The following is a 15,766-nucleotide window of genomic DNA, read 5'->3' as shown; positions in this document are numbered from 1 at the left end:
CACCTATTGTAGATCCGAACTTAAACTTTGATTTATTAACACTTTTTTTTTAAAGTCAAAATTTGTTTTATTTCTTTAAACGTTAATATTTTTTTCTAGAAAATCTTAAATTATTAAAGAATTAATTCAAAAAAAGCTAAGCATTTAGGAAACGGTATCAGCGCTTATGTGCTTATAAGATATGTCATTCTAATCTTGTTTTACATCCGGTCATTGATACTATTTGCAAATATCTATGTAAAATTCAATTTTTTATTGCAAAAGAAAAAATACATTGCTATATACAAAACTATTTGTTTTTTCATATAATTTACAAATAAAATATTAAATTTATTTGATAATCTATATCTAACGTTTATATCTATATTGTAATTTTTTTTTATTTAAAGTAATCTAATTTTAAGAAAAATTAGGTCATTTTAATTTGATAAAAATATTTGCCAAAATTAACTTTTCATTTAACTGGAGTTAATTCAATCTTAACGTAACTTTAACTGGGTTAGTTTTTTGTTCATGCAACTTTTAAGCCTATTCTACAGTAGTCGTAAGCGTAGTTGGAAGTGGTTGTAGTTGTAAGAATTGACCAATCACAGTCAAATATTCTCCTCACATTCGACTTGATTGGTCAATTCTTACAATTACAACCACTTACAACTATGCTTACGACTATAAAGGCCCGTCTACAATACACGGAGTAAGAAGTAAGAGTAAGAAATTGACCAATCACAGTCGATTATTCTTCTCACATTCGACTGTGATTGGTCAATTTCTTACTCTTACTTCTTACTCTGTGTATTGTAGACGGGCCTTAATGGATGAAGCTGTAAGAGTAAGAAATTGACCAATTGCATTCGATTATTCTTTTTACATTCAACTGTCATTGATCAATTTGTTACTCTTATAGTTTCATCTTGTTTCCTGATTGGTTGCAGATCGTTGTACGACGGAAATCGGATGCAGTGTGAATCCAGCATTACGACGCTTCCGACGCTACGATATGACCAATGTAGAATTGCTGGATGCAGTGTGAATCCAGCAGATGGCCTTGAATTCAGCATATGTTTGGGCAAACGGGATCTTACAGATATGAGATAGTACTGAACAAGGATATAACGATTATACATCACGTGCATCATGCGCTTTACGTCACATAGCCACGTATGACGAGTTTTCATTAAAATCAGAGACAACGAGACGTTATTTTGTGATATTGATATGTGTGCATATTTGTATCGTCCAAATACCAATTGTAAATAATTGGTAACGATTACATAGAATAATCATAATTTCATAATTATTAACTTTACGTGGTATAGTACAGCATGATTTAAAAATTTATGTATTTACACCTCAGAGAACTTTCGAAAACAATTTGACAAATCTAGTAAAATTTTTATGTGTAAATAAACTACAATCTTCGATGGAGAGTGCCATCTTTAAATTGAGATATTATTCATTTGAATTTCGTCATTCTCTCCAATTGAGTGTAATGCTACCCTCGCTTATCAGTAATTTAGTATATTATCGCTTATTTAAGTATACATATATATATATATAGACATACTTGTACTAGATCTCTTTTAGTTGTCGTGAAACATTCGTAAGGACTGAATGTTGTGTTTTTACATTTTTGTTTTTGATACGTATATACACACAAATTTTTTAATTAAATATTTTATTCATTCATAGTGAAATAGCCAATAGATCCACATTGTATTATATCTAATTCATGCATTACAAATAGAATATATATTCCTTGAGTTTTTAAATTATGTCCATGTTATCTGCACTCTATTATTAAAATAATAATTAAGTAAAAAACTTTTTTATTCTATAAAATAGCATTAAGCTATGAGTGTATGTGAGGAACATCTCAACATTACAATAGATGAGAATGAAATTATTGTTGGTGCTAAAGATATTATAAAGAGGATTAGACCATCCTGGCCCTTGCAACAATTGAATTTTAAGGTAATTTTTGATATCCTTTTATAAGAGAGAGAGAGAAGTAATAGAAAAACAGCTGAACAATGATAACAATAATTGAATTCAAAATTAAATTGTATATCTCTTATGTCCCTTGCTTTTAAAAAATAAATCGTTATATTTACAGTGCTCTTTTTATATCAATATTATATTTTATTTGTCTACTGGTAACTTTTTTACCTGACATGCAATACAATTTCAATTCTTGTTATAGAACTAAAACTATAGTGCGTGTTGGAATTCGTATTTTCCTTATGTTCGATTTATTCATTCCTTCATAAATGCAGAGTTTTATCAATTTTGTTTTCATAATTAAGTAATAAGAAATATCGATGTTAATAGCTTTTTAACCTTTTTTTGCACCCACATGATTTTAAACATTGATATAAGTAATAAAAGAGTTTTCAGATAACAATACTATCTTTACCATTACTGATGATATGTAAATCAATTCAAAATAACTAGGAAAAAAAATATCTTTTTTTTTCTTTTATTTCAGGTATTTACTGATGGAAGAACAAATAAGTTGATAGGAGTATGGTACACGGGACATTATACAGATATGATCCTGGTTAGAATTTATGGTAATAATTCGGATTTACTGATCGACCGAAAAAGTGAAATAAAAAATATCCGGGTAAAGATTTTATCAAAGTTATTATACACAGCGCTATCTTGTTTATATTTCAGTTTATAATTAAACTTTTGTAATTTATATGCATTAATTTTTTTATTAACCTGCATATATACCTACGCATAAGTATTATACAAAGAAAAATATAACAAATTTAAATTTTAATGTGTAAACAATATAACTAATGCATAGAATAAATATTTGTGCATAGATATTGAATAAGGCTGGCTATACTCATTGCATTTATGCTACATTTAACAATGGATTTGCTTATCAATTCCTGGAAGGTGAAACTCTGACTACTGAAACAGTCAGAAATCCAAAAGTATACCCATTAATTGCGAAACGTATGGCTGAAATGCATAATCTTGAGTCTGAAAATGAATCTATATCAAAAGATGCTTTTATCTGGGAAAAAGTAAAGAAATTTATGCAAATTATACCTAAAAGATTTTCGGATTCTCTTAAGCAAGCAAAGTAAGCGCTTATAAATAGATACTTCCTTTGAACATCATATAAGACATATTCAATAGTTTAGTTGTAATAGTTTCTACTTTAAGGTTTGAAATGTTGATACCATCCTATGCAATATTGGAGGAAGAATATCAGCTATTGAAAAGTACACTTTCCAAAGTGAATAGTCCTGTAGTATTCGCTCATAATGATCTTCTACTAGGAAATATATTGTACAATCAAAAACAGGAGAGTGTTGTTTTTATCGATTATGAATACACTGCGTTCAACTATCAGGCGTTTGATATAGTTAATCATTTTACAGAATTTGCCGGTAATTACGCATTCTTCAATATCTTACAAGTGTATTAGAAAACATACCTACCTTCGTACATAAAGTATTACAGAACAACAAAGTATATTATAAAGTATATTAAATAAAATTTTAAACACCTGGTACATTTAAGGTTTTGACGAGCCGGATTATTCTTTATATCCGGATGAAATTTTTCAAAAAATGTGGTTGAAAAAATATTTGCAAATATACAACGCGACAACTAATGTGTCCGAAAAAGACGTTGACAAATTATACTGGCAAGTTACTAAATTTACTCCTTTGCCGCATTTTTTTTGGGGCTGTTGGGCTCTCATCCAGAGCGAGCATTCGCATATTGATTTTGATTTTTTAGAGTAAGTGCTTTTATTTATCAATAAAACATATTTATAAATGATGTATCAAATATATCTGTATGATAGTAGGTAGTAGAAATACATACTATATATATATGAAACTGTCTACTATCATATCTACTATTATCGCATATATATGCTAATATCATAGATATACGCACATTAATAAAAATAACGGCAATAATAATTCGACAATCGATTATTTTCTTGTATAATAGAATTATCAAAATTTTAGGATAAAAATAAAATATACTTTGGTCAAATAATTATTACAGTAAATTTTTAAATATTTTTTCAGATATGCTGCAATACGTTTCAACGAATATTTTAAATGGAAGGAAGAAATTTTTAAGATGAAAACGGAATTTGATGAATGAAACAGTGGCTGGATATAAAATTTGTAATATGGCATTTTTTGATGTATTTGTTCCAATTGAAGTATTTTGTCTCGAATGTATATCCCAGCAATTGTACATGTATGTGTATATATAACTTTTTATTGATTATTGATATGTGTAATATATTGTAATTTTATATATATAAGTGACATTAATAGTTGTGGCCAAATATGACCACTATTTTATTGGTGCTGGTAGTGTATAATATTGTATATAGATACATCTTTATGACTGTATATTTACAAGTATAATAGAACAAGTACAAGACGTTATAGTTTAGTTAACTTTAAGTTTTCTTTCTTTGTTAAATATATATGGAGAATCGATAAAATAAAAATGCTCGAAGAATTAAGTTTGTCAGTATAATTAGTTTAAATTTTCGGTAATATTACGTGCTCTCAATGGCAATTTCCAGTATAGTACAAATAACAATAGATTAATAAAAATAATCGATTTCAGGGAGGAAGACTATCATATCTCATATTTTTCATTATCATTGAGTACAAGGTACAATTACCAGCTATGAAGATAGCCAGTCTTGGATAAGTTACGTTGAGTGTTAAATTTTAACTTATTGATCTTGTCGTCAATCGTATTATCCCCCTCCCTCTCCCCAGCGATCAGTATAATTGATCAATTTTTTTTTACATGGTGTCTAGGAAGATCTGTATATCGTGTTGTGAATTATGATACCATATATTCAATGAATCATATACAATCGTTAATCAATTCTAGGCTGCGTTCTGTTATTACGAGTACCGAAACTCTCTAGTTCGTGACTACAGATTTTCAGTATTCGCATTCGCAATGGATAGCAGCACGCAGCTTATATGTATAATATACTGAAATTTGTGAATCAATCGCTTTGGGATCAATTGTATTTCTTGTAACGAGGTAAGAGAAAAAACAAAAGTGAGCGAATTTATTGGAATATTTATAATTTTATTGGTTAACATCTCTAGAAAATTTGCTCATTTTTGTAATTTTTACCTGCTTTCAAGATACACATTCGACTTCATTATCGTTTATTCATAACATCAAGCACACATATTTCGACGCATATCGATAATTATGGAATCTGCCAAGGGCCAAGATGCACCAGATGGGCATGATACACTCACACAGATACGTTAGCTCACTCACTAGCGTGCTCACGCTCTCTTGGAAGTTGGATGTAAACAATGAGTAAAAATATGGTAAACTGTAATCGAAAGAAGCATTAGTTGAGCCTGGTTGAGCCAGTTTTCCGAATTTCATCGATATACTTGAGCTCTTTGTTTAACAACAGACGTCGTAATTGCAAACTGTTCGGCAGTTCGTTCGTCCATTGTTTCTGATTGTTTCAACACATGAATGGTGCTTCCCAGCGGGCAGTCACAGTGTACTTTTAACACTGTGATCATTAATCATTTTAACTCGGTGTAACATGGGCAAACAAAAATATATGTGTTACGCTCGTTACACTGTCTCTTGGAAAGCATCCAAGATTATAGGAAATTCAGGCTCTTCTCTTTCATTTATATATTGATGTATATATTGATCAAAACGACCGTTCTTCAAAACGAATGCTCGCGGGACGACAGTATATAGCAATTCGCGCGTTGCGCCACTTTATTTTCTCGTTCTTAGTTGGTGTATGTCTTTTTCGGAAGCGACGACAGTCGGTTTACCAAGTCGAGAGAGATAGTTGCTTCACTTAAGCTGTATCTGATCGCAAACGATATCAAAGAGAAACCTTAATTTCTCTCTGATGACATATATCGGTACGATATTCTTGATGCTTCTTCGTTGATAGACGATGTCTCGCGGTGACCATACCCGTTTGATTGAGAGCAATTGAGAGTTCTGTACTGGACAATCGAGAGAGAAAGAGAGAGAGAGAGCAGCTGAATCAAAACTACACCTGCAGGCTGCAATCAAATACGCAGTGGTGCGTAGTCGTGCTGAATCGCGCATCTCAGTTCGGCGCATCTTCGACCTCTTTGAAAAAGAAAAAAAAGGAACGCTGTGTTCTCTGGTCACCCAAAAGCCTAGACTTCGCGTTTGCCGATCGTTTGTCGATAATTGAAAGATGCACGTCACCTGCAAGTGCCTGAATGTGTCCATCAAGTCTAGGAGCGCCGAATTACAACAGGTTAACATCGAATTGACCGATCTGGAACGTGCTGATGCCTTTTTTCGAGAGGTAAATAAAAGCTTTTTCACTCGTTGCCTCTCTCTTTTTCGAAAAATCCATGATCTAAAAATAATTAATTTAAAAAAAAAGTGTTCCGTTTTATCCCTTCTCCTCCCTCTCTCGCTTCTCACCTGTTTCATTGCAAAGTTAAAATCGATTTGAATTTAGTTAAAGTTTTATCTTCACCCCTTTATCGATATGAATTTAGAGTTTAATCTTACATAAAGACGTGTAGTAGATATGAAAAAATATGTCTTCTCACGCTTCAATTTTCATAAATAGATCTCAGTTTGACATATCATGTAACTCATTGCGATCGTATCAATTTCATGTTTTTTTTTGCAGCACAGCAATAATCTTATACTTTGCGATCCCGTCGCATTATGTTAACGTTCAAGCTGGTTCATCTTCAATCTTTTGTACATCTTCGATTTTATATAAAATATTTTTTCTAGTATTTATGTGAAATTAGTGAGCATTGATCGACATGATGTTTCTGTTTAGATATTAAATTCTTTTAGCATTAAAAAAAATATCTGCACAAAAGTCATACTGTCATGATCAATTATTTATGTATATATAATTGTAATTAAAATATAGAACGATTTAATTATTAATGACGTAACAGATATTGATTTTATTTTTGACAGGATTTGGCGAGTGTACCAGAATTGGAAAAAATTACTAAAGAACAACCTGGTTTAATGGAAAAAAGAAATGTTGGATCCTGGATTGTACACCGTTGTTGCAATTGCTCAATGTATACTCACGCAGTTCATAGAGAATACGGTGCTGCTTTAGTCCTCATTAATAACAATATTCTTGTAAGTTTTAGACAAAACATTGCAAGAGAGATATTAAGTTAATATTCCAAGAGACGCGATGGTCTCTTGGATAAATAACAATATTCTTGTAAGTTTTAGACAAAACGTATTGCAAGAGAGATATTAAGTTAATATTCCAAGAGACGATGGTCTTGACCAAAATAATCTGTTTATGTTTGCCGTATAAATAATCTGTTTTACTTGCACGGTTGCCACCTTTCCTGTTCAAGATTAAGGGGCCGATTCTGTAAAGGGTCCTCTACATAGAAGTCGTAGACGGTCGTGGAGTCTTAAGTCATAGGAAACCAACCAATCACAATCAAATATAAGGAGAATATTCGATTGGAATTGGTCAATTTCCTACGACTTAAGACTCCACAATCGTCTACGACTTCTATATAGAGGACCTTTAAGAGTTACAGAATCGACCCCTTAGTGTCATTCAAATTATTGTTACCGTCTTATAGTGAATTTTATAAAAAAATATAAAATAGTATGAAATCTTTTTTGTCAGCATTTTTGTTTAAAAAGTCAAACTTGTTTAAAAAGCCAAGAATCTCTGGCCGGAGAAGTGGCAACCGTGTTTACTTGACTGACTTCCCATATTTTTGTTGTTGTTTTTCTAAAACGTTTGTCATCTATTTAATTTTAGTGTAATGAAAAATAATTTATTATGAATCATTCTTTATCTAAGGGCGTATTTGTATTCCCATCCAGATTCTCCCTAGGGCCCAGTTTCACAATTCATGGTTAACTCTTAACCGAGGTTCAACTTATTCATTATCTCTTTCCAATTCCCTGGAATTGGAAAAAGATGAGAAACAAGTTGTGAGTTTGAAACTGGGCCTAGGTGTCATGCCATCCTTGTTTAACATTGGATAAACAAAAATGATGTGATACCTGGGTGGTACTTGGATAAGAATCTGAGCATAGTCTAAGATAAGCAACTGATTTTATCAAGAACGATTGCATATGATATTAATTGCAGATACACATTTATTGTTTATATATAAATTGTAAAAATAATACCTATCAGAGATATATTATTCATTTTTATGGAGTCGTTAACTTCTAAATAAATTTGTTTGAAAGATAATTATATTGTTATAGTTATCTCCCGTGGAAATAAATAAATTAAAATCCAATCCAGATTACAGCCCAATATTTAGGGTAGTAATTAATCATAGTTTGGAAGATCTCGACGATTATCTGCAACAGCCTAAATTTTCTGGTAAGTTAATGTGTATATATGTGTTCAACATGTATTTAATTTTGTTGGATTTTAAAATAATTTATTTATATCTGCATATTATGTATCCATGTATTATCTTAGCGTTATATGTTACACTTTATTTATCTAGTTTCACAATTACCTAACGCGGTTCAAGTGGCCCTAGATGGATTACAACAACAGTTACAAGAGGCTGTACAACGTCAAACAATAGCTATAGAAGATAAAATACGTGCATTTACTGCTGAGCAGCATCAATTGTTGGAACAATTTCGCGAAAGAGCACACAATGAACATAGGCTGTTATCAAAGTAATTTTACAAGTATGTGTATATTATTATATTATATAATAATAATAATCATAATCTTGTTTTTTTTTTTAATAATTAGACTAGTATGTAGAGGTGACGAGACAAGTAGAGTAACCAATAATATAGAAACTCCGCCAACAACTCCTGACGGTTTTAAAAGTATTATGACTACCTCTGCAGCTAATACAGTGAATCCAAAGTCTAATATAATATTCAGTGACACAAAAGTATCTAGTAGCCCAAACGTTAAACATGAGACAACTACCAGACACTCCTCTAAAAGTAGCATTAATGTAAGTCATTTATCAAAGTTTTTTCAATTATTACTTGGTGTACAGATCAAAAGTCTTATAATTATAATTTTAATAATTATTATTGAATCTGGATAATAAACTTTACAGAATGAAAATTCAAGAAAAAAGGATACAGTGTATATTAGTACCAAGGAATCAGGTAGTTTCGATACGGAAGTATTGTTTCCTTTTGAAGGAATGGAGGATACAGACACAGCCAGCCAACAGCTTCTATGCTCTTCGGAAGACACTGATGGATCTGATACCGATGGTATGATGTATTAATTTATTATTAATATCCTTGTGTTTTGTTTAGATCCAAGTTTGTAATAATTAACACATTTAGATTCAAGCCAAAACGAGGAGATTCATATGCCAAGAGGTCAACGGGATGGTCATTCTACGTTAGCTAAATCATTACCTGTCATCGTGCCTGTTTTCCCTTCTATCGTTCGTCATACAATACAGGATCAAGACGATGATCAGGTAAAATTTTACATGATTTTTAATTTTTGCAATATATTGTATTATACTTTTGAGCCTTTTCATGCTTATATTTTAAGTTTACTCTCTCTCTCTCTAAAAAAAAATCTATATATAATTATAATTACAGTTGCCAACTGATCCACACAACATTCGAGCTTCAATGAAAGCCTTAGCTAAAAGCGTCAATACTGATACGGTATTTGGAGATTTACCACGTCCCAGATTTTCTACTCAGATCTGATTTATCAAGTATGATAAGAGAAATTTAGTCATGATTTCTTAATTTTTTGATACAAACAATATATCATAGTCTCAATCATCCGTCATTTGTCTTTTATATAAAAGTTACAAGAGGTTTATGTATACTTGGAATAAATATGGCCGGTTTTACACAGAAGTACAGAACGTCCTGCATATTTTATAGAAAAGATGCCTCTTAACTCAAGTTTTAGATATTCTAGATTTACTAGCTAATGTAAAATATATTTGAAAAAGATAAAACTTTATATGCTAAACTGAATGCGGTGCTTGGAGATGTTGTGAAAATGATTGTTTCACCTTAACAGGATGGGAAATCACTATAGTGATATTGAAAGTGTCATATTTTGAGGCAAGGAGTACAATGAATTATAATAAATCTTACTTAAGGAAAAGCTGTGAGATTTTAAAAGTAGTTTGCTTCGCCTTCTAAAGCTAAATCTAAAATGTGCTCTTTGCTTTCTGTTTCTTATTGTACATTTTACCATTTTTTACTTCTTGCTTTTTTGTTAGGTTGTTTCTTCATTTTCTGGTTGCGAAATAAGAATTTATGACTCAACGAGGAAGGGTGAAGGGGAGGAAGAGACAGATAGAGATAAGAAATACAATTATTGATGAAATGGTCGCAAAGAAGATAAAAGGCAAGAAACAGGACGGAAAAGGGCATATAATAGATTAGATTTGAAGATCAATAAACAAAAAAATGTACATTAAATATTTATATTTGATTTAAATACGCAAAATTTGGAATTATATAATTGTACATACAATTTGTAATTTTATAAATTATTCCAGGATTATTTACGTATACATTGTAAATAAGTTGTTGTAAACAAATTGAATTAAAAAAAAAAAATTAATTTAATATATAGCAGCATAGTAGTAATAGTAAATAACTACATTGTGCTATTGGCGTTATCGATATTTGTACAATGGCTTGATACTTGTAAAATTCTTGAATATGATTGGTTTAGGCCCGGTTGTACCAACGTTACTTTGACTTTAAGCGCGAAACTTAAAATTCTATTTGTCTCGTTTTAAAGCTCAAAAAGAAACAGAGAGTTTTAAGCCTCGCTTAAAATCAAAGTAACATTGGTGCAATCGGTGCAATCCTTATACATTTAGATCCAGTGAGGAACTAAGGGCAAGATCAATATTAAAGAATTTTACAACAGTTGCAAAGCTGCTTTTTCTGCTGAATGCAGCCAATGTATGACATACGCTTGTACGTACGAATGTTTTACAATATTAATTTTTTTGTCCCGTTTTATTGAAAATTAAAACGCTATTGAAAAATACATAAATAATGTCAACTATGTTTAAGTAAAAATGCTTTAAAATTATATAAAATTAATGTGATAGAAAAACAGCGCAAAAATGTCAATGTAATAAGAAAAGTTAATTATAAATCATAATTTTTTACATAGAGATTAAGATCTAAAACAGATCAAATGCTTCTTATAATGTCGCGTATTTTATTATCAAATAGCTGATATTTATCTGCAATTAATATTTTTAACATATATCGACTGCATAATTAAATGCGGTTAGAACTATTCAAGAAAAAAATAAAATTTTTCACATAATATAATTATATTTTGCCTCTAAAAAAATGAAGTTCATTTTATCATGTTCAAACATTATTGATTCAAGTAGAATTATCATGAGACACCTGTAAAAATATTATTTTATAGAATTAATGTATTTTCCGATTCTTTTCATCCAGTTTGCTGTATGGTATACTATTAATTTTTATACTTATTGTGAAATATATATTATGTTAATTTGATGCATGTGTGTGTGTTCCAATATACGTATGCATAAGGACTGTCCTAAAAGTATCCGACCTTTACGTATATCTTTATCTTTGGTCATCCTCTTTCCTCTGTAGAAAACAGGCATTTGGTATTCAGGGGAGAGTACCTTGAGGAGTATCCCCATCAAGCGGTACAATCCAACAACTATTCAATTAGTAACGGTACGCAGTTGTGTGAGCTTCGAAAACTCCGAGGATCGCATTTTACAATGACCGAGCGAGTTGAGCAGAGAATTTGCATTAGATTTTATCAAAAACTTGGCCACACATGTTTCGAGATAATCGGCATGATCCATAAAGTTTATAGCAATGACTTTATGAGTGACAATGGACGACGAGAAGTCTCGATCCAAGAAAGTGTGCTGGAGTTGGAGCAACGTGAAGGCAATGCTCAGTTTTCTTCAACCAGGAAGATGTTGTACATCACAAATATGCTTCATAACATTGTCGTATAATAAACAAAGAGTATTACTTGGAAGTTCTGAAACGATTGCGTGACACAGTGAGGATCTGTTGGCTATCACACACAAAAAGTGACTTCCAGGACTGCTTTTGGAAGTGGACCACTGAAAGGATTGCTTCAAAAGGATACTACTTGAAGGCGATATTGTCCATATCCAGAATAGCTCTTTCTCATTATATAGGCAGTTGGATACTTTTGGAACAACCTCTTATATTTACATGCCTAACACATATAGTGTGCATACCTAATTTAAATATATATATATAACACAAATGCGTGAAAATGGCAAAATTAATCGTTGAATTAATTTTCAATATACTTTATACATCATGATAAATTTAATTATTTATTTTATGGAAATAATTTGACACTAAAAAAAACGAGATGATTAACGCGAATGTAGCTATATTAAATATGTAAATGTATGTTTAAAATTATATAAAAATTTTCTGTTTAACAGTTTTGCGTTATATAAATATGATATTGTGATATAATTATTAGTTTTTAGTTGCATTGTTTTTATAGTTAGATTCAAGGAATCTGTTATTCTCTGGAAAAAAATTAACTTTTAATCTTCTGATATTTTCATAATTATTTATATTTATGGGATTTTTCGGTATTGTCAGTGAGCAAGAGTAGCTTTATTCTTTGCTGCAAGCTCCATTTGAGCAACAGCTACAGTTTTCATGCCATCCTGTACAGCCGAAAGATTAGCTTTCCATGATACGAGTAAATCTCGCAGTTGCATCCATTGCGGACGACCAAACGTTCTATGCATTGTGCTCGAAATTAATACTTTACGGCCAGCTTGATCCATGCGCGCTCTTACAAGTTTCGTTTTTAAAACTGGAACAATATTATTTACATCTTGTGAATATTATTACACGATCATAACATTTCGTATTTTTCTTAAAAGTTTGTTTCTTAACTTTGTTGAATGCTTCGATAACTTAGTGAAAATATAATTTTACTAAGTCAGTACAGATTCATTTAATATATCCTGTCAAAAATCAGCTGCCACTTAAATAAACAATAGTGTAAAACTATGTTATTTGAACAGGATGTTAAATGTTATTTATTATAAATAAAATTTTAAGAGTAAAAATGGTTTACCATCAATTATGAAGCTTTCTACTTCAGATTCATCAATCTGCAATTCCTCTTGTATTGTATCAAAAGACATTTCTGGATTTGTCTCTGCAAGTTGCATAAAGGTCAATAGCCTCATCTTTTTCATGTTTTGTTCATGATTTAATCCTATAAGAAAAAAAGTACATCATAAATTTCATTTTATTGAAATAAATTCAAGCTTTACATTATCTACATTATGGACTAGATATATACCAAGTTGATGTTCTACAAATTCTCTATGATGTTGATAAAAATGTAAATACGCTGGTAATTTATCTTGTACAAATACAAGAAGTAAATCATGTATTAATTCGCCTTCTAAAAATCTCACAGGTTTCAATGCCAAAAGCGGATCTAACAAAAATGTATTTGGATCTGCTAACGCAGCTAATATACAACGCTGTGCATCTTCCCTAGCTGCGGAAGCATTCTCTGCTGTATAAGTTCCCAACAATTCTACCATAACAGCTGCTGCTTGTTCTCTAAAAAGGATTATACAAATTCCTTGTAAAATATATTTTATATTTGAAATTATTTCTACATTGTATAGAAAATAAGTGAGTGTGTTAGAAAGAGAGGGAGAAGAAGAAAACACAAGACATTACCCTTGTTTGCAACTTAAAAGAACTTCATGCAACAAACGCAATAACTTTTGCATTTGTTCATTCGATGGAGGAAAGGAGGCAAATTGTTGCTTTAATTGATCTATCCCACTATACACAGCTTTTACTTGATCAACATTGCGGGCTATTTGTACCAAGTGGTAATAAACATGGTATCTCATTGGAGAATCATCAGCAAGAGATTGGAATAAGAGCCATAAACTGCAAACGTATATCATTTGAGAAAATTTGCAAAAATTTTCATATTAATATTATTAAACACTATAATTTGCTTTGTAACCAAAAATACTATTATTTCTCTTAATAAATTTAAATATGATTTGTTATATTAAAAAATAATGTTATATATATGAATTTGATAAAAATTAACAATGTATTACGCTTTTAAGCAAACCAATCCAAGCTTATATCCAGGTGCTTTTACAAGTTTCTCACAGAATGCTAAAATTAAATTTTCAGCGCGTTCCGTAGGTATATAAAATAAAATCGGTAAAAATAAAAAGGAAAAGTAATATTTAATTATCTATAATAAAAAATTATCAAAATGTTAAACTTGCCAGAATCATGATAGATACAATGTCATTCAATACAGTTTCTATTTCGCTTTCATTTCCTTCTTTGAAACATGCCTCGCATACCCCAATAATCTTATGCAAATCATCTTCTATACCTTTAGGAGACTTCTCTTCGCTGATTTCTGCACCAAGACTTTTAAAATATACCCTTAGTTCTTGCGCCTAAAATAACAGTAATAATAAGAATAATAATATTAAAAAGATAATTATACTGTTTAGCTATAGCACTTTAAAAAACAATAAAATTAGACTTATTCATTGCATTTTTGCACGGAATAAACAAATCTAGTAAAAAGTGTCATTCTGCCCTACAAACCGAGATATTAATTCTTAAAGTTGACAGATATTCAGATTAGGAAACTGTCACACCAATGGTATAAAGGGTTACACAAATTTTGTTTTATAAAGAAAATTTTTTGCTTTAGAAACAAATTTTCTGCTTTAAAAACAAATCATTTTCTATATCATTTTTGTTTTTACAATATTTAGAGAATTTGTTTTTAAAGCAAAGAATTTGTGTAATTTTTTGAAGCAGAAAATAGTTATTCTCACATGCTTACATGTTCTCATGTCCCTCTATGCCATCAATGTGATAGATTTCCAAACCTGAATAGTCAACTTTAACGATTAATACCTTGATCGACGGGGCAGAGCGACACTTACTTCTGTCAGATTCTTGCATTTCAAGCAAAAACGCGTCGAATAAGCCTAATGTCATCAAAATCGGTGAGCAGAACATAATTCTAGGCAATTATCGAATTTTGTATGTACCGTACTCTTAACACTTTTAATGTACATTAATTTTGATATAACCTAAAAATATCACAGATAAATTTCAAAGATGTGTATCTGTCATATTCTTATAATTGTTACGTGCGTATGCCACAAAGATATATTCCTAAAAAAATTAGTTAAAATATTATTTAATTTTGCAAATTCACCTGATCATCTAACGACAATTCCATAAAAATTGGTGGAACCTGCATTTTGACGAACGATACACGTTTTCACTGTAATAAAAATCGATTAGATAAGGATAGAGAGAAACCTCTCTCTGGCTGCGGTCCACCTAAAGCCGGTTCTACATTAGTTGCAAGCCGATCGCAAATTTGTTGTGACAGCCAATCTGAAACTTGCATTTTGAAATCAATGCTTCATATTGGCTGTCGTAACAAACTTGCGATTAGCTTGCAACTAATGTAGAACCGGCTTGACGCTACAAACGCTTCGAAGCGTTTGAGCGACCAATCAGAACAAAGAATTTTACGAATTGACTAATCAAAGAATGCTTCGAAGCGTTTGTAGCAGCTCTCTGCATACGCACACACGTAGTGCAGATCAGTGCAGGTTGCAGCCATTGTAGGTGCAGATGCAAATGTTAGCGCTATCTATAGAGAAATTTTCAGTAGAGAGAAATG

At 30.9% G+C, this 15,766-nt stretch overlaps 3 protein-coding genes across 9 annotated transcripts; 2 read left to right on the top strand and 1 right to left on the bottom strand.

The window, feature by feature from the left end:
- Positions 1-1,052: 1,052 nt before the first annotated feature.
- On the top strand, positions 1,053-5,056 carry eas (ethanolamine kinase 1). 4 transcript variants are annotated; one of them, XM_018520355.1, is made up of 8 exons: positions 1,053-1,158; positions 1,843-1,971; positions 2,486-2,623; positions 2,832-3,097; positions 3,181-3,407; positions 3,541-3,763; positions 4,062-4,239; positions 4,621-5,056. In XM_018520355.1, exons 2-7 carry the CDS (start codon positions 1,852-1,854, stop codon positions 4,138-4,140), a joined length of 1,053 nt encoding a protein of 350 aa, XP_018375857.1. In that variant the 5' UTR covers positions 1,053-1,158; positions 1,843-1,851; the 3' UTR covers positions 4,141-4,239; positions 4,621-5,056. The 4 variants fall into 4 exon arrangements, with proteins under 4 accessions (XP_018375857.1, XP_018375856.1, XP_018375858.1 ...); XM_018520354.1 differs by having other exon boundaries at positions 1,053-1,249; XM_018520356.1 differs by lacking the exon at positions 1,053-1,158 and adding an exon at positions 1,426-1,486.
- Positions 5,057-5,193: 137 nt separating this feature from the next.
- PRAS40 (Proline-rich Akt substrate 40 kDa) lies at positions 5,194-10,474 on the top strand. 4 transcript variants are annotated; one of them, XM_018520333.1, is made up of 9 exons: positions 5,194-6,346; positions 6,988-7,161; positions 8,272-8,392; positions 8,523-8,703; positions 8,783-8,996; positions 9,105-9,267; positions 9,343-9,482; positions 9,610-9,731; positions 10,254-10,474. In XM_018520333.1, exons 1-8 carry the CDS (start codon positions 6,233-6,235, stop codon positions 9,721-9,723), a joined length of 1,221 nt encoding a protein of 406 aa, XP_018375835.1. In that variant the 5' UTR covers positions 5,194-6,232; the 3' UTR covers positions 9,724-9,731; positions 10,254-10,474. The 4 variants fall into 4 exon arrangements, with proteins under 4 accessions (XP_018375835.1, XP_018375834.1, XP_018375833.1 ...); XM_018520332.1 differs by having other exon boundaries at positions 10,049-10,474; XM_018520331.1 differs by lacking the exon at positions 10,254-10,474 and having other exon boundaries at positions 5,195-6,346; positions 9,610-9,777.
- Positions 10,475-12,638: 2,164 nt separating this feature from the next.
- Positions 12,639-15,379, bottom strand: eIF3m (eukaryotic translation initiation factor 3 subunit M). Its single transcript, XM_018520359.1, has 7 exons — positions 15,290-15,379; positions 14,331-14,510; positions 14,154-14,248; positions 13,756-13,974; positions 13,364-13,632; positions 13,133-13,276; positions 12,639-12,865 (listed from the first exon to the last, which is right to left on the bottom strand). The coding sequence occupies exons 1-7, from the start codon at positions 15,332-15,334 to the stop codon at positions 12,642-12,644; spliced, it is 1,176 nt and encodes a 391-aa protein (XP_018375861.1). The 5' UTR covers positions 15,335-15,379; the 3' UTR covers positions 12,639-12,641.
- Between the last annotated feature and the right edge of the window lie 387 nt (positions 15,380-15,766).

Source organism: Trachymyrmex cornetzi, unplaced genomic scaffold (assembly GCF_001594075.2).
Source record: "Trachymyrmex cornetzi isolate Tcor2-1 unplaced genomic scaffold, Tcor1.1 scaffold90, whole genome shotgun sequence".
Taxonomy (NCBI): domain Eukaryota; kingdom Metazoa; phylum Arthropoda; class Insecta; order Hymenoptera; family Formicidae; genus Trachymyrmex; species Trachymyrmex cornetzi.
Note: the sequence above shows the minus strand (reverse complement) of the source record. Positions and strands in the feature narration are given on the sequence as shown.

What these genes read in the sequence shown, in the direction of transcription:
- eas (XM_018520355.1), top strand. Translation starts at nt 1,852, where the DNA reads ATGAGTGTATGTGAGGAACATCTCAACATTACAATAGATGAGAATGAA. An exon ending in GTGAAATAAAAAATATCCGG is followed by an intron (nt 2,624 to 2,831) that starts GTAAAGATTTTA and finishes ATTTGTGCATAG; the next exon opens with ATATTGAATAAGGCTGGCTA. An exon ending in GATTCTCTTAAGCAAGCAAA is followed by an intron (nt 3,098 to 3,180) that starts GTAAGCGCTTAT and finishes TTCTACTTTAAG; the next exon opens with GTTTGAAATGTTGATACCAT.
- PRAS40 (XM_018520333.1), top strand. Translation starts at nt 6,233, where the DNA reads ATGCACGTCACCTGCAAGTGCCTGAATGTGTCCATCAAGTCTAGGAGC. An exon ending in CTGATGCCTTTTTTCGAGAG is followed by an intron (nt 6,347 to 6,987) that starts GTAAATAAAAGC and finishes TATTTTTGACAG; the next exon opens with GATTTGGCGAGTGTACCAGA. An exon ending in TGATGGATCTGATACCGATG is followed by an intron (nt 9,268 to 9,342) that starts GTATGATGTATT and finishes TAACACATTTAG; the next exon opens with ATTCAAGCCAAAACGAGGAG.
- eIF3m (XM_018520359.1), bottom strand. Translation starts at nt 15,334, where the DNA reads ATGCAGGTTCCACCAATTTTTATGGAATTGTCGTTAGATGATCAG. An exon ending in TTGTATCTATCATGATTCTG is followed by an intron (nt 14,249 to 14,330) that starts GCAAGTTTAACA and finishes ATTTTATTTTAT; the next exon opens with ATACCTACGGAACGCGCTGA. An exon ending in GGATTGGTTTGCTTAAAAGC is followed by an intron (nt 13,975 to 14,153) that starts GTAATACATTGT and finishes ATACGTTTGCAG; the next exon opens with TTTATGGCTCTTATTCCAAT.